Below are 15,993 nucleotides of genomic sequence, written 5' to 3' on the forward strand. Positions count from 1 at the left end.
CTCACAGGCAAGAATTTCTTCCTAACTGCCTGATAATTAATCCAGGGAAGAGATGATGCTGCCAATGACCTTCCAGAAGTTGAGTAGTGAAGGCCTGCAGAAGACCTGAGCACCTCCAAAGAGTGGATGTGCACAGTGGTCATCTTACACAGCCCCTTCTAAATCAACATCCCAAAACAGCAGAATAACAGAAATCTGCAACAACAGCACCAAAATTTACAGTTTCTGGGTGTCTCTGCTGCTTTTAAATCCCCAGGTTAAAAAGTCACACCTATGAGATAATCTCAGCTTTCTGTTTTCAAACAAGATCTTTCTGCAATTTGTGGATCTGGTTCAATGATGAAAAACATGGTCTGCACACAACCTGATGGTTCACAACCAAACAAATTCAAGTTAAAATAAAAAAAACCAAACAAATAAAATCTCTTGAGTTATTTTTAAAACTTGTGATCTTGAGCCAGTGTTTTTGGGGACAGCCTTAAACTGACAATCCCCTAGAAACAGCCACTCCAACCCCAGGAGTTAATGCTGCTTGATATCTTGTGCAAAGACCACATTTGAAGAAATTAAGCCATAATTAAGCAAAGTTATTAATGATTGCTTTAACTAATTGATACGATTACACAAGCAGCAGACAAGATTTTAATCACAGTGGTCATGAAACCAGAAGTAAACTGGCCAGACACCCCCTCCTCTTTGGCAGCTAATTTGCAAACAATAATTCTGCTGCTGATAGTGACTCAGCGGCTGAGGGGAGAAGAATAAATCTCAGGAGACAAATAGGTATAAGCCTTCCCCATTTTAATGAGAAACAGACACAAAAAGGCCAAAAAGACCCTGTCAACATGATTTGCAGTACAGTTACTTAATTTTTACCAAATGTGCTTTCTGCCATGCTTTAGTTGAAGTACATATTTATTTGATATTTCGCTGGCAAAGTTTAAAAGAGCCTCCAAAATACCCATCTGCTTCTGCTACGCATGACCCTACCAGCCTCACCTCCGACACACTGTAATGGTTTTAGGGAATGATAGCACTGCACAGATGTGATTTATTCACAGATTGTGGGTGACTTTCTGCTAATTTACAGGGGAAAAAGCACAGCTTTCCACTGGAGCGTGAAGCTGACCCACAGAACAAACCTGACTGCACAGGGAGGGACAGAAAATCTCCTTCCTTGAGGCAAATACTGAAGCACAGGATGGTTTTAAGGGACAATAAAAACTCATTTCCACCTCTGCAATGGGCAGGGACACCTTCCACCATCCCAGGTTGCTCCACCCCCATCCAACCTGGCCTTGGACACTTCCAGGGATGGGTAAAGTTACTCATAAGTAACACAAGGTTGCTCAATACCTGGTTGCAGAACACTCTTCTCTAACCTTCAGTAAGCCGAAAGTAATAGCAAGCTCAAAACCATGAGATTTAAATAATATGAAGTTGACACTTCTTTCCCTTTACTTTCTGGATTTTGAGCCTTTAAGGTTATTTCCTCCAGCTCTTCCCTTTGATCCCTCTGTATCAAAAGGAAGGGCTGAGATTCCTGTCTTGGAGTTGCTTCCATGTGTTGTATGAGCTTTGTAAAATGCTGGGAGAGATCCAGGAGCCCAACTTGCAGAAATAGAGTTATTTAGGGGTGATGGAGGTGACCTTCCAAAGGTTGGACAGGTGAGGGAGCATCCTGCACCTCCTGGCATGCAGAGCTGGGCTCTCTGTGTGTGTCAACACTTGGGCAGCAAGGGAAAAAGGAGACAGCAGTGTGGAGATAGAGAAACAGGGATGCCAGGAGTGCAGGAGTGTCACAGACATCTTTTATGAAAAATCCTTTCTTTAGAATTTTTCCTCCTGAGAAGCTGAGAGGCCTCAGGAACAAAATGCAAACAATGATTATCTGCTGCTGTGGAATGCAACAGGTGCATCTGGGATTGGTCTCATGTGGTTGTTTCTAATTAATGGCCAATCACAGTCAGCTGGCTTGGACAGAGTCCAAGCCACAGACCTCTGTTATCATTCTTTCCTATTCTATTCTTAGCTAGCTGTCTGATGAAATCCTTTCTTCTATTCTTTTAGCATAGTTTTAATATATCATTTACTTTTAATATAATATATATAATAAAATAATAAATTAAGCCTTTTGAAACATGGAGTCAGATCTCCATCTCTTCCCTCAACCTGAGACCCCTGTGAACACGATCACACAGGAGGGCTGGAAAAGCAAGTGCAAGCCTGGAAATGAGAGGAAAGGGCTGCAAAGAATCAGAGATAAAGGCAGGGAGAATGAGAAAGGGGTGGAAGAATTATCTCCATCCCCGCAAGGAGTTCCAGGGAGTTTCTCAGCTGGGAAGAGAAAGAAATTCAGAGCTGATGAGGTGAGGGAAGGAAGCCCAGGCATGTGTGATGAGGAGCAGGGAGGATGCAGAGAAGCTGCAGCAGAGACCCTCCTGTTCCCCCAGCATTTCCCATCTGCTCCTCATCCCCTGAGATCAGCATGTGAGGCACAGCGCTCCTCTGCACTCCAGAAACAGAAAAAGGAGAAAGGAACAGCCCCAGCCTCCAGGGCACTGACATAAGAAACGTGGAGAGGAGATGTTTGCTGGACAGGGGGAGAATGGCTTCAGACAAAGGGAGTGGCTTTAAATGGGATATTAGGAGGAAATTCTTGACTGTGAGGGTGATGAGCACTGGCACAGGCTGCCCAGAGAAGCTGTGGCTGCCCCTGGATGCCTGCAAGGTCCAAGGTTGGGCTGGATGGGGCTTGGAGCAAGCTGGGATAGTGGCTGTAGCTCCATTAGAGTGTTTATGAAGGCTGAAGTTACAGGGATGATCTCCTGATCCATCCTGGCAGTTCCCATGTGTGCACCAACCCTTTCCTGGGCTGTCAACAGGGACTTGAAACACATTCACACCTAAAGCACAGAGATGTCCACACCTCTGGGAAATGATGGGACCTCTGTATGCTCTGTCTCTGGGTCTCAGTGACAAATCTCCTCTCCCTCCTTCAATCACTGTCTGTATAAAATATGTATTTCTAGATAATGGTGAAAAGCTGTTGATTCTGCTCCTCAGAGCATCGCACCTCTGATTGAGTGGGCAATGCTGCTTGTCACCTCTCAGATCCCAGAGGAGCAGCAAGGCAGGGCTTGTTTCAGCCACAGACCACAAGGCTGAGCTGGGTTCCATCTCCCTTGGAGCCCAGGGAGTTCAGCTCCAGAGGAAAAGCCTCATGTGCAAACCAAGGACTCCCAGGTTCACTGGGGAAAACTCTCCCATGCAGAAGATGACCGCAAATAGAGGATTGTTTTGGCAGCATGAGAAAGATGTCCTTTGAATCCAGATTTAAAGTGACAGCTCTTTTTTAGGTATCCCAAGTCAAAGGGATGTCCTTTAACTGGGCTGTTCAGACTGGGACAAGCTGAAGAAATTGGCTTTGTCACAGGCGCTTCCATTCTTGTGAGAGGTGGAACCAAGTCTGAAAAAAAACATAAGGTCTGGAGCACGAGTCCTGTGAGGAGTGGCTGAAAGAGCTGGAACTGTTTAGCCTGGAGAAAAGGAGGGTCAGGAGGACCTCATTGCTCCTGACAACTCCCTGAAAAGAGGTTGTGGTGAGGTGGGGTCTGTGCCTTCTCCAGGTAACTGCCCCCAGGAGAAGAGCAAATGGCCTCAAGCTGCACCAGGGGAGGCTCAGGTTGGATATTAGGAAAAACTTTCATCAGTGAAAGAGTGGTTAAGCATTGGAAGAGGCACTGGTTGACATTGGAAGAGTGTTGCAGACATCTTTTATGAAAATTCCTTTCCTTAGGATTTTTCCTTCTGAGAAGCTAAGAGGCCTCAGGAACAAAATGTAAACAATGGTTATCTGCTGCTGTGGAATGCAACAGGTGCATCTGTGATTGGTCTCATGTGGTTGTTTCTAATTAATGGCCAATCACAGTCAGCTGGCTTGGACAGAGAGTCCAAGACAGAAGCTTTTGTTATGATTCCTTCTTATTCTATTCATAGATAGGATTTCATCAGAAGGCTTTCTTCTATTCTTTTAGTATAATTTTAATATGATATATATCATAAAATAATAAATCAGCCTTCTGAAACATGGAGTCAGATCCTTATCTCTTCCCTCATCCAAAAACCCCTGTGAACACCATCACAGAAGAGGCCCAAGGCAGTGGTGGAGTCACCATCTCCAGAAGTGTCCAAAACACAAGCAGAAGTGGCACTTCATGATATGGTTCAGTGAGCACAGGAGTATTTGGTCAAAGGTTGGACTTGATCTTCTTAGAGGCTTTTTCCAACTTTAATCATTTTATGATTCTATGTAAACAGCTTTTAATAATTACACAGGTAATAACAGAACCACTCTTATCTCTGAGGCACAGAGAGGGCCAAACTGAGGAAAAAAAAAAACAAAACAAGGAGATACCTCCTCCTTCCCCAGGGATAGCACAAGCCCTGGTGACTGTCTATCTTTAAAAAGGTCAGGTTAAGTCATCACCCCCCTGTCCCTCATCTCCACAGATCCCCCAGTACCACTGGGGGCAGTGAAAACCTCTGATAAGTCAGATTTCACCCTTTTATAAAAGATCTGTTCATGGCTTGTAGAGTGGGTGGGATATTTGCTCCCCAAGGGCAGCCTCTTCATAATCCTGCCTCCAGCAAAGGCAAACCCCTGCACCCACTCACTGAGGCTCTCCAAATGTTAATTTATTCCAGCACTAAAGTGTGTTCTGTCATGAGCACACAGGTAGTGACTGCACTGCTGAGATGACAGCGCTGTCACTCACACTTGCCTGCCTCAGATAAAATCAGATTTGGGCAAAGGCTGATGTTGTGCTGAGTGTTTCACAGGCTCATATCAGATTTTAAATAACAACAGCCACTGCCTTTTTCACCAGCCTCTCTTACAGAGACACCCATGGGTGGCAAAGATGGGTGGGAGGAGATGATTGATAAATCACAGGGGGCTCAGAGCTCACAGAATAGCTAGGTTGGAAGAGACCTTTGAGATCATCAAGTCCAACCCATGCCCTAAACACCTTAACTGAGGTGCCAAGAGCTCTCTGCAGGGCTTGGGGCCCTAAAAACACCAGCTTTGACTTGTGCTTTGAAACAGCCAAGCCCAAAATGAACCTGCTCATGCTGAGATGGTCAGGGAAGTGCAGGTAGTCCATGGACCAGCAAGAATAAGTTTTTGGAAGTCTCTGGAGGAAAAACAAACTGTTCCTCTTGTTCCAGATTTCATTTTTAATGATGTAAGGGAATGAAGGTTGCTGTCCCACTGCCCTTTCCCCCAGAGGCTTGAGACAACCCCTGGGAGTGTCTGTAAATCTGAAGGGCTGTGCAAAAGCAGCAGTGGTGTCTGAGTCTTGGGTTTCTGTGATTGGAATGACCCTGAGGTATTAAAAGTCTCTTTTCTCAGCCCTGTGACCGAAGAAGTCATCGAGATTCCTTGGCTCTGTCCAGCAGGTTGGGTTGTGGCACAGTCCCTGCCCTTGGGGTGGTGTTGGCTTTTTATACTAACTACCTGTACTTTATTTACAATAATTTTCCAACACCTATCACCTATGTTAGACAGTCTGTCTCTGCTCTGAACCAATCCAGAAGTGCCACCATCACAGCAGAAGATGGAGGACAAGAAGAAGGAGAAGGACAGGACATGCCCAGATTTCTCCATCTTGCCTCTTGAACTCCCATTAAAAACCCCCAAAATTCTACTTTTTCACCCTGTGACAAATTCACTATCATTCTACTCAAACTCTTGTGGCTTGTAACTCCTCACACAAAGTTGGTAATTGTTTCCATGGGCTAAAAATCAAAGGCACAGGTGTTTGTGACTCTGTGCCAGGGTCTCAAGTCCTCCAGGGCAGCCAGAGGAATGTCCTGGGTTCTGACATCTGAGGTGACCTCAGGTGGGGCTGCACAAAGAGGACACTGAGCACATCTGAAAACCCTGAGTTGGTTATTGGTGTATTCATTGTTCTTCTCCAGGGCTTTGGCCCTCAAGGAGCCCCATTCTGCGCAGAAGGAAAAGTAAAGGGCCCAGACAGCAAAAGGATAAGGGAAAGTAATGGTGTCATGCTCAAAGCCTTGCAGGAGCTCAGCATCACCTGCCTCCAGCTTCTCACCCATCCCAACAAGTGATTGGAACTGTTCTCCCTTCAGGACTGGAAGGGAAATCCCATCCTTTCCCAGCATGAAGCAGATGAGAAGGAATCCCAGCTCTGTCATCCTGTCCTTTCTCCTGAGTTATGGTACCTCTCTTTAATCAGGAGGAATTTACAGAGCTGCTCCCCTCCCCACCCCACACCAAATTTCAGGTATAAATATGCACAGTAGAGGGAAATGGTTGGAAGGAGGAAGAAACGCAGGAGGAAGAAATTACACTTGTAGATTAAAAATATAACCAGTACTACCTGTATAATAACTCATTGAACATGTATGGGTGAACATGTCCCACTCAAACTGCAGGCCTCCACTGCAGGGCAAGTGCCATCACCCACCACAATCCCTCATTGCTCCCATTCTTTTTGTGGATTTAAAGCTCCTCACGAGCATCTGTGAATCAGCCAGGTATTATAGCTCAAGTAATCCTGCACACCCACAGGAATAAGTATAAACAGTGAGTTCTTCATGTAAAAGTAGCTCCTCCTCCCACCCCCATCCCAAGCAGCAAACTTCCCAAGGCCACGAATTCCACTGAAATCAGCCAGGATTCCACGGTGAATAACCAGATTCCTTCCCTGGGATCTGGCTGCCAGCATTTTCAATCACAATGCCAACAACACAGCAGGAACACAACATGAATTTGGCCTGCACACTGGCTGGTAGCATCCTGCACTCCTGCCCAGTGTCCCAAAGAGGCTCCAGCCTCTCCAAAAACTCCAGTTAGAGCCAAATTATTCAGTGCTACACCTTCCTGTGTCTGTGGCAGATGCAGCCACAGTTTGGGTGGGGATGGAGAGCAATGCAGCAGCAACTCCTTGTCCAGCAGCCAGCAGGACAAAACAACTCTGGGGGTGGTTCCTGTCCCTTGAGCTCTGTGCCCCCGGTGTCTCAATATTACAAAAGTATGTAAATGCCATGGGTTTATGGCATAAAAACCCCGAGGTCGACAACAAAGCACATCCTCGTGCGAAATGGTGGAATTCGTGAGCAGCCTGATGTCCACAGCAGGATGGAGCTGAAAGGTTTATAAAGCAGCATGAGCTGCTGGAGTTCCTTACCTGCTTCTCAGACATGATGTAGAGGTGCTCGTGGTCCATGGAGAAGGCCATGTCCCGGAGGATGGGGCCAGTGTCCACCACCTGCACGATCTCGTACTCCAGCGTGTTCTTGGTGGTGCCATCCACACGGATCTGTGCAGCAACAGCAAGAGACAGGCACAACATGAGCATTTTTTCCCTCCTCCCACTGAAAACAAATAATTACAGAACACAGAATGATTTCTGTTGAAATGAACCTTAAAGATCATCGCATTCCAAACCTCCTGCCATGGGCAAGGACCGCTTCCACCATCACAGGCAGTTCCAAGCCCTGTCTAACCTGGCCTTGGGCACTGCCAGGGATCCAGGGGCAGCCACAGCTTCTCTGGGAAGCCTTCTCTCTCACTGCACTCACAGTAATAAAAATCTACTGATAATATATACACAAAATTATATATATATATATGTATATATATATTTACATAAATAAAATTTATATTTATTCTAAATTTATATTTATATTCATAGGGTATATGTGGTTATTTATATTTATAGTTATAGGATTTTTTATATTCATATTAGTTATATTTTGTATATTTTATATATTTATTTTTATATGTAATTATGTATTATATATGGACATTATTTATATTATATGCATATGTTATATATTATCATAAATATATGTATATATGCATAGATATATATATTATAATACAATATATCTAATATATATTGTATATGTATTTATATATACACATATCTATCTATATACATATATATTAGATATGTGTATATATAGATATGTGTATATATATATGAATAAATATACAATATATATTTTATAAATATACAAAATAATCACTAGATAAATGTATTGTGCTCTAGGTCTTTCAGATAACAACCACTGTCAACAAAAAGTGAACTTTTCCCAGCCTCCCCACCAAAAGCACAGAGCAGATTTCATCACTTCTGCTGGTCCCATCAACACAAGAGCACTGTAAGAACGATGCAGATCCTGCTGGCTTTTATCTGGCACTGTCACTGTGCTCCTGTCACCGCCTGGACAAATCCACCACGCTCAAAATGATGGCAATGAGGGAAGGATCTGTGGTGGTGATGAGCAGGAGATAAAAAAACCACACAAATCTGCAGGAGTGACTCACTGGAATGCCACTCAGATAATATTATTGCTCTTATTGCTAATGTTCCACGGGGCAATTTATTATTGCAGGGTATTCAGTGCAACACAGACTATTTCTCTTGCTGATTGCATATATCAGGTGTTGAAATCAGTCCTGCACCAGTGCGGCACCTTATGATCCCAGACACCTCTCATAACAGGGTGTCACTTAGGGACATCAATAACTGGGATTATGAGGAGGAACCAGACAAGCAGTCCCTGTCTGTCCCTGACAGTGATCCAGTGATGCAGAAGAAAATGCAGAAAATTACAGACTTTTCTTTGCCTGCTTAAAAACAATTTCTAGAGTTTGGGCTCAAAAGCAGCTGGAGAAGGTTTGCAATTCCTTTCAATATAGAACAAGTCATGATAAAAAAGCTGTTCGCAGGAGTTCTCCTGAACTCCTGAAGCAGCGAACCCCACAGCCATGTTTCAGAGTTTCATGTTTCCACATGTTTCATGGAACATGTTTCATGTTTCCACATTCCTTATCTCCCTCTATTTCCCATGTGTTGCCTTTCACTTTCTGAAAATATTCTATCCTGCAGCAACACAAACACCACAGTACCTTTCCCTAAAAGAAACAAAGCTGTAGGAAATCTTCATCCTGCCCCACATTATAATCTCCATTCCTTCCTGACCAAAGATTCCCAGCCTGCAGTTGGATAGCTGAGCAAAAAGCACCCTTCCCATCCAAAGGAAAATAACAAGCTGTGGAGAACTTATGGTGTCAAGACCTGTTCCCACTATTCCCTGGCACAGTCCTTGAGCTTGCTCCTTCTGTATCAACCTCTCAGCCAAGAAACTGAGCCTGAATCATCTTCTGTATTGGAAAGTCAAAGAGAAGGGAACAGAGGGAATGATAAAGGGTCTGGGAAGTCTGTATGAGGAAAGGACAGCACTGATATACAGATTGTTATCTTTGTCCTTCCTTGATGTGCTCACCTGCTGTGGGACAACAAAGGAATATTATTTCCCCAGGAAAGATAAGGAAAATGAAGCAGAATGGATTTAGAGGGGCTCTCTGTGCCAGCAAAGGGTGTGGAGGGTGCTCAGGGATGCTCAGATCCTGCATGTTATCCATCAGACTCCCCAGAAGTGGGAGCACGTGCTGGCCTTGGCTGCTGGGCTGCCCCAATGACAGGGGAGGATTTGCAGTTAATTTGTCATCTTGGTGGAGCTGCTGATGAGAGCAGCACACATCCAACATCAGCTCACACAGAGGTCAGGGCATAAAGTCCAGCACTGAGCACCCCTGATGCACCAAGGGGTCAGGGACTGAATCCCAGCACTGAACATCCCAGAAACACAAAGAATTCAGAGCCTAAAGCCCAGCACTGAACATCTCTGAAACACAAAGAATTTGAGGTCTGAAGCCCAGGACTGAACATCCCTGACACACAAAGAATTCAGGGCCTGAAGCCCAGGAATGAACTTCCCTAAAACACAAGGAATTCACAGTCTGACATCCAGTACTGAACATCCCTGAACAACCAATGGGATCATGGCCTAAAGCCTAGCACTGAACATCCCAGAAACACAAAGAATTTTCAGGGTCTGAAGCCTGAACATCACTGAAACACAAGAATTCAGGGTCTGAAGCCCAGGGCTGAACATCCCTGACTCCCACCAGCTCTGGCTGCCTGGGAGCAGGGGGCTCACTCATTTCTGTGGTTCCTCATAGGTAAATTCAGCTCCTCTGAGTCCTTCCTTCTTGAAAATGGACCCTGATGTAAATCACCCATGAGGTCAAGGGAAAAGATGCCAAGAGGCTTGGGCTGAGTCATTCCCCTTAGGCCAGGCAGAGGAAAGGAAGGAGGCAGGAGGAGCTGCAGGCTGAGGAGCACAGGAGGCTCCCTGTTGGGGCTCTGCTCCAAGCACACCAAATACCTCCAGAGTAGGAGCCTTTCCTCTTTCCCTCTGAGGCTTTCCAGCTCCAAGTTCTCCCTCTCAGAGAGCTTTTTCTGCTGTCTCCACTCTGCCTCCCCTCAGTCCCTCGTGGCTTCTCATTCCCGTCACAGCATCCTCGCTCTCTGCTGATCCCTGTGCTAAACAAACCTCACATCTCCACTTTGACCTCGATTTTCCAGCACCACCGTGGTCAGATCTGCAGGCTGCCAGATATGTAAGCAGCCAATTATCACCCCAGGGCTCAGTCACTGTCCTCAGCCTTTGCCAGGCCCCATTAGAGGGGAAAGAGCATGGAGATGCAAGAGGCAGGCTGGAGAGGAGTTAACAAACCATGGAGACAGGAGGCACAGCCCCCAGGGATCTCCCCTGTGCATTTGATGCAGGTAAAAGATTGCAGAGGCTTCACACCAGGAATGCAGAGCTACTCGGAAGTGATTTAACAGCTATTGCTGGCCTAATAGCCTGAAAAGTCATTATTTGGCAGAGGGGGAGGGAGGGAAGGAGGGACAGGGCTCATTGTGCTGTACATGTGCAAATACACACACGTGTCACACACCCACAGCCCAACAGCTCTAAGTGCAGAAAGCACTCTCTCTATTAAATCTAATAGCTAATAAAAAGGAAAATTCAGAAAAAGGCCAAAAAATCTGGCAGACACCAACCCACGCTGCACAGCCTGTGGCAGCAGTGAGGTGATTATTGGAGACTGCAGCCACAAGTGTAGCCCTTAACTCCAACCATCCCTTTACCTGTCTTAAACACTCTTTCTTGTGTTGGACCCCAGGCACAGAACCCTGAGGATCTCCACCTTCCCTGCTCTTGCTCTTCACAGACAACACAACTGGATTTTCTCTTAGAGATTTATTCCTGGCTCCAAGGCTCCTGCTAGAACCAGGGCACTTGGGCTGTTGAAAAAAATCAGAGAAGAGTCTCTGAAGGAAAAATGGGAAGATTCTTATCAAACCTTGCAGGTGGTCACCACTAAAGTCAGGGAGCCAGAGACAATCTCTGCTCAGAAACACAAGTTTCCAGCTGCAGGGAATCTGAAGAACTTATCACCCATTCCCTCTGCCCCTGCTCTTCTCTGCTGGCATCAACCCCAAGCCCCACCTGAAGTTGGGGTGCTGGCATGGATGGAGTTTTCTTCTGACTGAATGATGGGCATTCCCATATTCAAGATGTTTTCTGGAGGTTGTGGGAGATGAGAACCTGGCTAAGAGCCCAGTTGGGATCGCTTCTGGGAGCTGCCTGTGAACTATGAGCTCCTTAGCAAGGAAAGGGGGAAGGAGACAATAAGTGACAGAGGGGGTTCCAGGACCACGTGTGAGTCTCAAAATGCCCAGTCCACCACAACCCACAGTCCACAAACACTCTCATCATCCACCTGCTCCCACTCCCTGAATGTCTGTCCTGGACATGCCCACCCCTCAGAGCCCCGGATGCTCAGCTGTCACAGACATCTTTTATGAAAAAATCCTTTCCTTAGGATTTTTCCTCCTGAGAAGCTGAAGGGCCTCAGGAACAAAATGTAAACAATGATTATCTGCTGCTGTGGAATGCAACAGGTGCATCTGTGATTGGCCCATGTTGGTTGTTTCTAATTAATGGCCAATCCCAGTCAGCTGGCTCAGACTCTCTGTCCGAGACAGAAGTTTTTGTTATTCATTCTTTGTTATTCTATTCTTAGCCAGCCTTCTGATGAAATCCTTTCTTCTATCCTTTTAGTATAGTTTTAATATTATATATATCATAAAATAATAAATCAAGCCTTCTGAAACATGGAGTCAGATCCTCATCTCTTCCCTCAACCTGAGACCCCTGTGAACACCGTCACACTCAGCTCCCTTGTCCTCCTTTAACCCAGGACATGTGGGAGGGCCCAGCACTCTCAGGCTGCACATTAATCCTCCTCTTCCTGGAAGGCTTCACTCCCTGGGCTTGGCTGCTATTAAAACATCAGCGTGATGCTTCCCGAAGGTCAACTACCAAGGGACCCATTCTGGCAGCTGTTTGTTTGTTTGTCTGAACATTATCTAGGGCTGGCTGTTTATTTACATCCATTGAAGTATCAGACAATAAATATCCTCTCCCAGTAGCAAACAGATGCTTGCACTCGAATGTTCCGGCTTCAAAACGATCTCCTTAATGAGCAAACAACACCATTAATCTTTAAAGACACAGTCTCCGGCCTTCTCTGAGCTCCCACCCTGGCCATGGCTACACCCACAGGCATCCCTGGCAAGCAGCCCACGGGTCTGGTAGATGAAAGAAGGTAAAAGATACCTTCCATCCCTTGGCTGGTGGTTTTCAGCCTTATCTGGGCCTCCCCAGCTGCTGAGGGATCCACAGGAGGCTGATGCTCAAGGACAGTTTCCCCAGCAAGTTGGTGGCAGATGCCTCAATCACACTTCTAAGAGGGGCATGGAGGTTGGTATCATGTAGTTATCAAAGAGAGGGACGCAATAACCCTCTCCAAATCATGGGGATGGACTCAAAATTGTCAAGGAAAGAGCAGTGGGATTGGGGGACAAAAGGAATTGGTGGCAGCAAGCACGTGGTGCCTTTGCTGGAAGATAAATCATGATTGTGGCAAAAAAGAAAATATTTTTAGGCTCAGCAGAGCAACAGAAACACCTGCCTTCCAGAGAGGGCCACATACATCTGTTAGCACCTCTATTCTTTCCTATAAAGGGACATTTCCTGCTAAAACCCATCCACACAGATGTACTTCAGGAGCTTTATTCCAGGCCCATCAAAGCCTGATCCTGTAGACTGAATCAGTGTTTGGAGCATGTTAACATGGCCCAGTTTTGGTTTATTCAAGAAAAAGGCACTGGCACAGGTTGCTCAGAGAGGTTTTTGATGTCCCATCCTAGGAAATGTTCAAGGCCAGGTTGGATGGGACTTGGAGCCTGAATTAGTGCAATGTGTCCTTTCAAAATTATCTTCAGACTCACTTCAGAAACACACTCCCAACCCAATCTCCTGCTGCAACCTCACTTCTGTTTTATTTGTCCAAGCAGCTTGGACTGGTCTCTGACAGCAAAATAAAAAGAAAGGATAATTTCCACTGTGCCAACTGGGCTTAGCTGTTTCCTGCTCTTCTAAAACCATCAGTCCTGGCCTACCAGAGTTAAAATAAGGTCCCCTTCAATTAATATCTCTGTATAAAGCACCTTAAAACGATCCAGAGCTGCTGGAAGCGTGGTGGGGAGCAGATCACAATGACCAGCCAGGCAGGCAGCAGGAGCAGACGCTGGGTGGATGAAAGTCATTACAAATAATTAAACCAATAACTAAGCAGAAGAGGAGCTTGGTGAACCATGGCACGCTCGGCCAAGCCATCCCTCCCCACCACTCTGCTTTTTGTGCAGCGTCAGCAGCCCCTGGGCTGATGAAGTTCCAGGGAATTCATCGCGTCCTGCTCCAGTGCTTCCAGCCGCTCTCACTCAAGTCACGCTGGCGCCTTCTTTTGGCCATGAAACTGCCCCAGTTCCCCCAGGAGGGGTGTCCTGGTTTAGGGCAAATTTGGTAGAGAATCTCCAAAGGGGGACCCTCCAGAAAGCAAACCCACGCAACCCCTCCCCTCAACCGGTTTGGGAAGGATTCCTCAGAGAGAAGTAGAAAGAACCTGTTTATGTAACAGGCACAGCATCCCCAGCACATAAAATGAAAAACACCAGATGACACCACTCTTTCACCACTCTGAAAAAGATGACAAATTCAGAATGTCTCTCTGGGGGTGGTCGCTTTGTTATCAGTCCCTCTGGCACTGGGGCAGCTGCTGCCCAGAGCAGGCCTCAGTAGGCCACAAGGTGCAAACTCTCAGTGTTTGCCAGGCCCCAGTCCAGAGCAGGTTCAAGCTGGTTGAAAAGAAAAGGAGAAACAGTCCAGGAACAAATTTGGACTGTTTAGCTAAACTAGCTAATAAGCAGAAGCAAGAGCAAGAGAGCAAAGCAAAAAGCCCAGCAAAAAGCAAAAGCAGCACTATGTACTGCCCCATCTGTGTTCCACCAGCCATGGGGGAGAAGCTGATAAGAAAACCCAAACAAAACTTTCTTCAGAGCCAGTCTTAAAGGCACAGAACATAATATCGAGCATAATCAGAACACATGAATGGGGATACAAGCATCATAATGTCCCCCTAGGACAAGGGGATTAAATGGGCTGCCAGGAAGATTGCAAGGGTGGATTTCAAAGGGAAAATCCTTCAGGTCGTGGAATCAGGCCCTGCTACTTCTGCCAGGGTGCAAGGGAGCAACCACAACTGTGGTACTGCCTTGGAAAGTAGGAAAAACGTTTTGGGCAGGGAAAGCAAGAGGTGAGAGGACAAGCTTTGTCCCCGTCCTCTGAGGCAGCCTTCCTTTGCTGTCCCTGCCTCTCCTTCTTGCAGGGCACCTCACTGAAATCACCATCATCATTTCTCACTATTGGATTAAGGATCTGCAAACACCATTTCCAGGGCATCCAAGCAGTCCTGGAGCCCAGCACATCAATCCAAGCTGCTCTGAGAAGGGCCCAGCCAGAGCCTTACGACTGCACAGGGGCCACTAATACTTCATTGCTTTTCCAATAGCAGTTCCTCCCTGTTTTATGAACCTAATGTTCCCCAGAGGATGCCAGGACTGCTGGCTGCTGTTCCTGGCATGGAGAGGGAGAAAGGACACAGCAAACATGAGCTCATGTTTGGCCCTTCTGCTGATCACCTTTTCCTGCTTTTCCATTGATTTGGGTCTCATTATGGAGCTCTATTGATCTCAGCAAAGACAGGGAAGGGGCTGGTGACACTCCATGTTCTGCCCATTTCCCTCCTTTTTCCAGTAAAATAATCTGTTCTAATTTGCCTAAAGCCTATTAACAGGAGATCAATTCCTAATAGAACATGGCATTTCAATAGCCCTGTCTATCCACAGATCCTAAAGACCTTTAGAAACACTAATTGAAAAAGCAAGGCATGAGGTATCCTTAACTCTTGCCTCAGCCAGCAGCTCTCTCTCTACTCCTGTACACGTGTTTTAAAGTGCTGTGTGCCTGGACCATGCCAGCCCATCCAAACACAGATCTCAGAGCACCTCCAGCCATGTGGACACCAGGAAATCCTGGTGTTTACAGTGTTCTTGAAGCTTCTGCTCTCAGTGCTGTCCAGAACCCCAAGTACCATGACAGGAGCCATTCTGTGCAGAGGGGAGAGCTGATCTGGACAGGAGAGTCATGGAATCATGGGATGGTTTGGGTGGGAAGTTACCTTAAAGACAGTCCAGTTTCCCCCCTACTATAGCAGGGACACCTCCCACTATTCCAGGGTGCTCCATGCCCTGTCCAACCTGGCCTGGGACACTGCCAGGGATCCAGGGGCAGCCACAGCTTCTCTGGGCACCCTGTGCCAGGGCCTCTCCACCCTCACAGTAAGGAATTTCCTCCTAATATCTAATCTAAATCTCTCCTCTTTTACTTTAAAAGAGTTCCTCTTTGTCCTGTCTCTATCACCCAGTAAAAGTCACTGTCCCAAAAGGTAGGTGCACCTGAGTACACCCCACAAAACAGAAGGGACAGCAAAGCAGGTTGGCCTTGCAATCCCATGAGGTTCCTGGTTTGTAGTTCCTTTGTCCAGGAGTTCTCATGTGACAGAATCACAGGATCACTAAGGCTGGAAAAGACCTCCAACATCATCAAATCCAATCCCACAGAACAAATCTTTTTGTC

At 46.3% G+C, this 15,993-nt stretch overlaps 1 protein-coding gene across 3 annotated transcripts in view; it reads right to left on the reverse strand.

The window, feature by feature from the left end:
• The window catches only part of PLXNA4 (plexin A4), a 505,817-nt gene that overhangs the window by 241,267 nt on the left and 248,557 nt on the right, over window positions 1-15,993 (reverse strand). For all 3 annotated transcript variants that reach the window (XM_064703091.1, XM_064703090.1, XM_064703092.1), the window contains exon 4: window positions 7,218-7,349. In XM_064703091.1, coding sequence (XP_064559161.1) covers window positions 7,218-7,349 — 132 coding nt within the window. The remainder of the gene's footprint in view (window positions 1-7,217; window positions 7,350-15,993) is intronic.

Source organism: Zonotrichia leucophrys, chromosome 1A (genome assembly GCF_028769735.1).
Source record: "Zonotrichia leucophrys gambelii isolate GWCS_2022_RI chromosome 1A, RI_Zleu_2.0, whole genome shotgun sequence".
NCBI classification, from domain to species: domain Eukaryota; kingdom Metazoa; phylum Chordata; class Aves; order Passeriformes; family Passerellidae; genus Zonotrichia; species Zonotrichia leucophrys.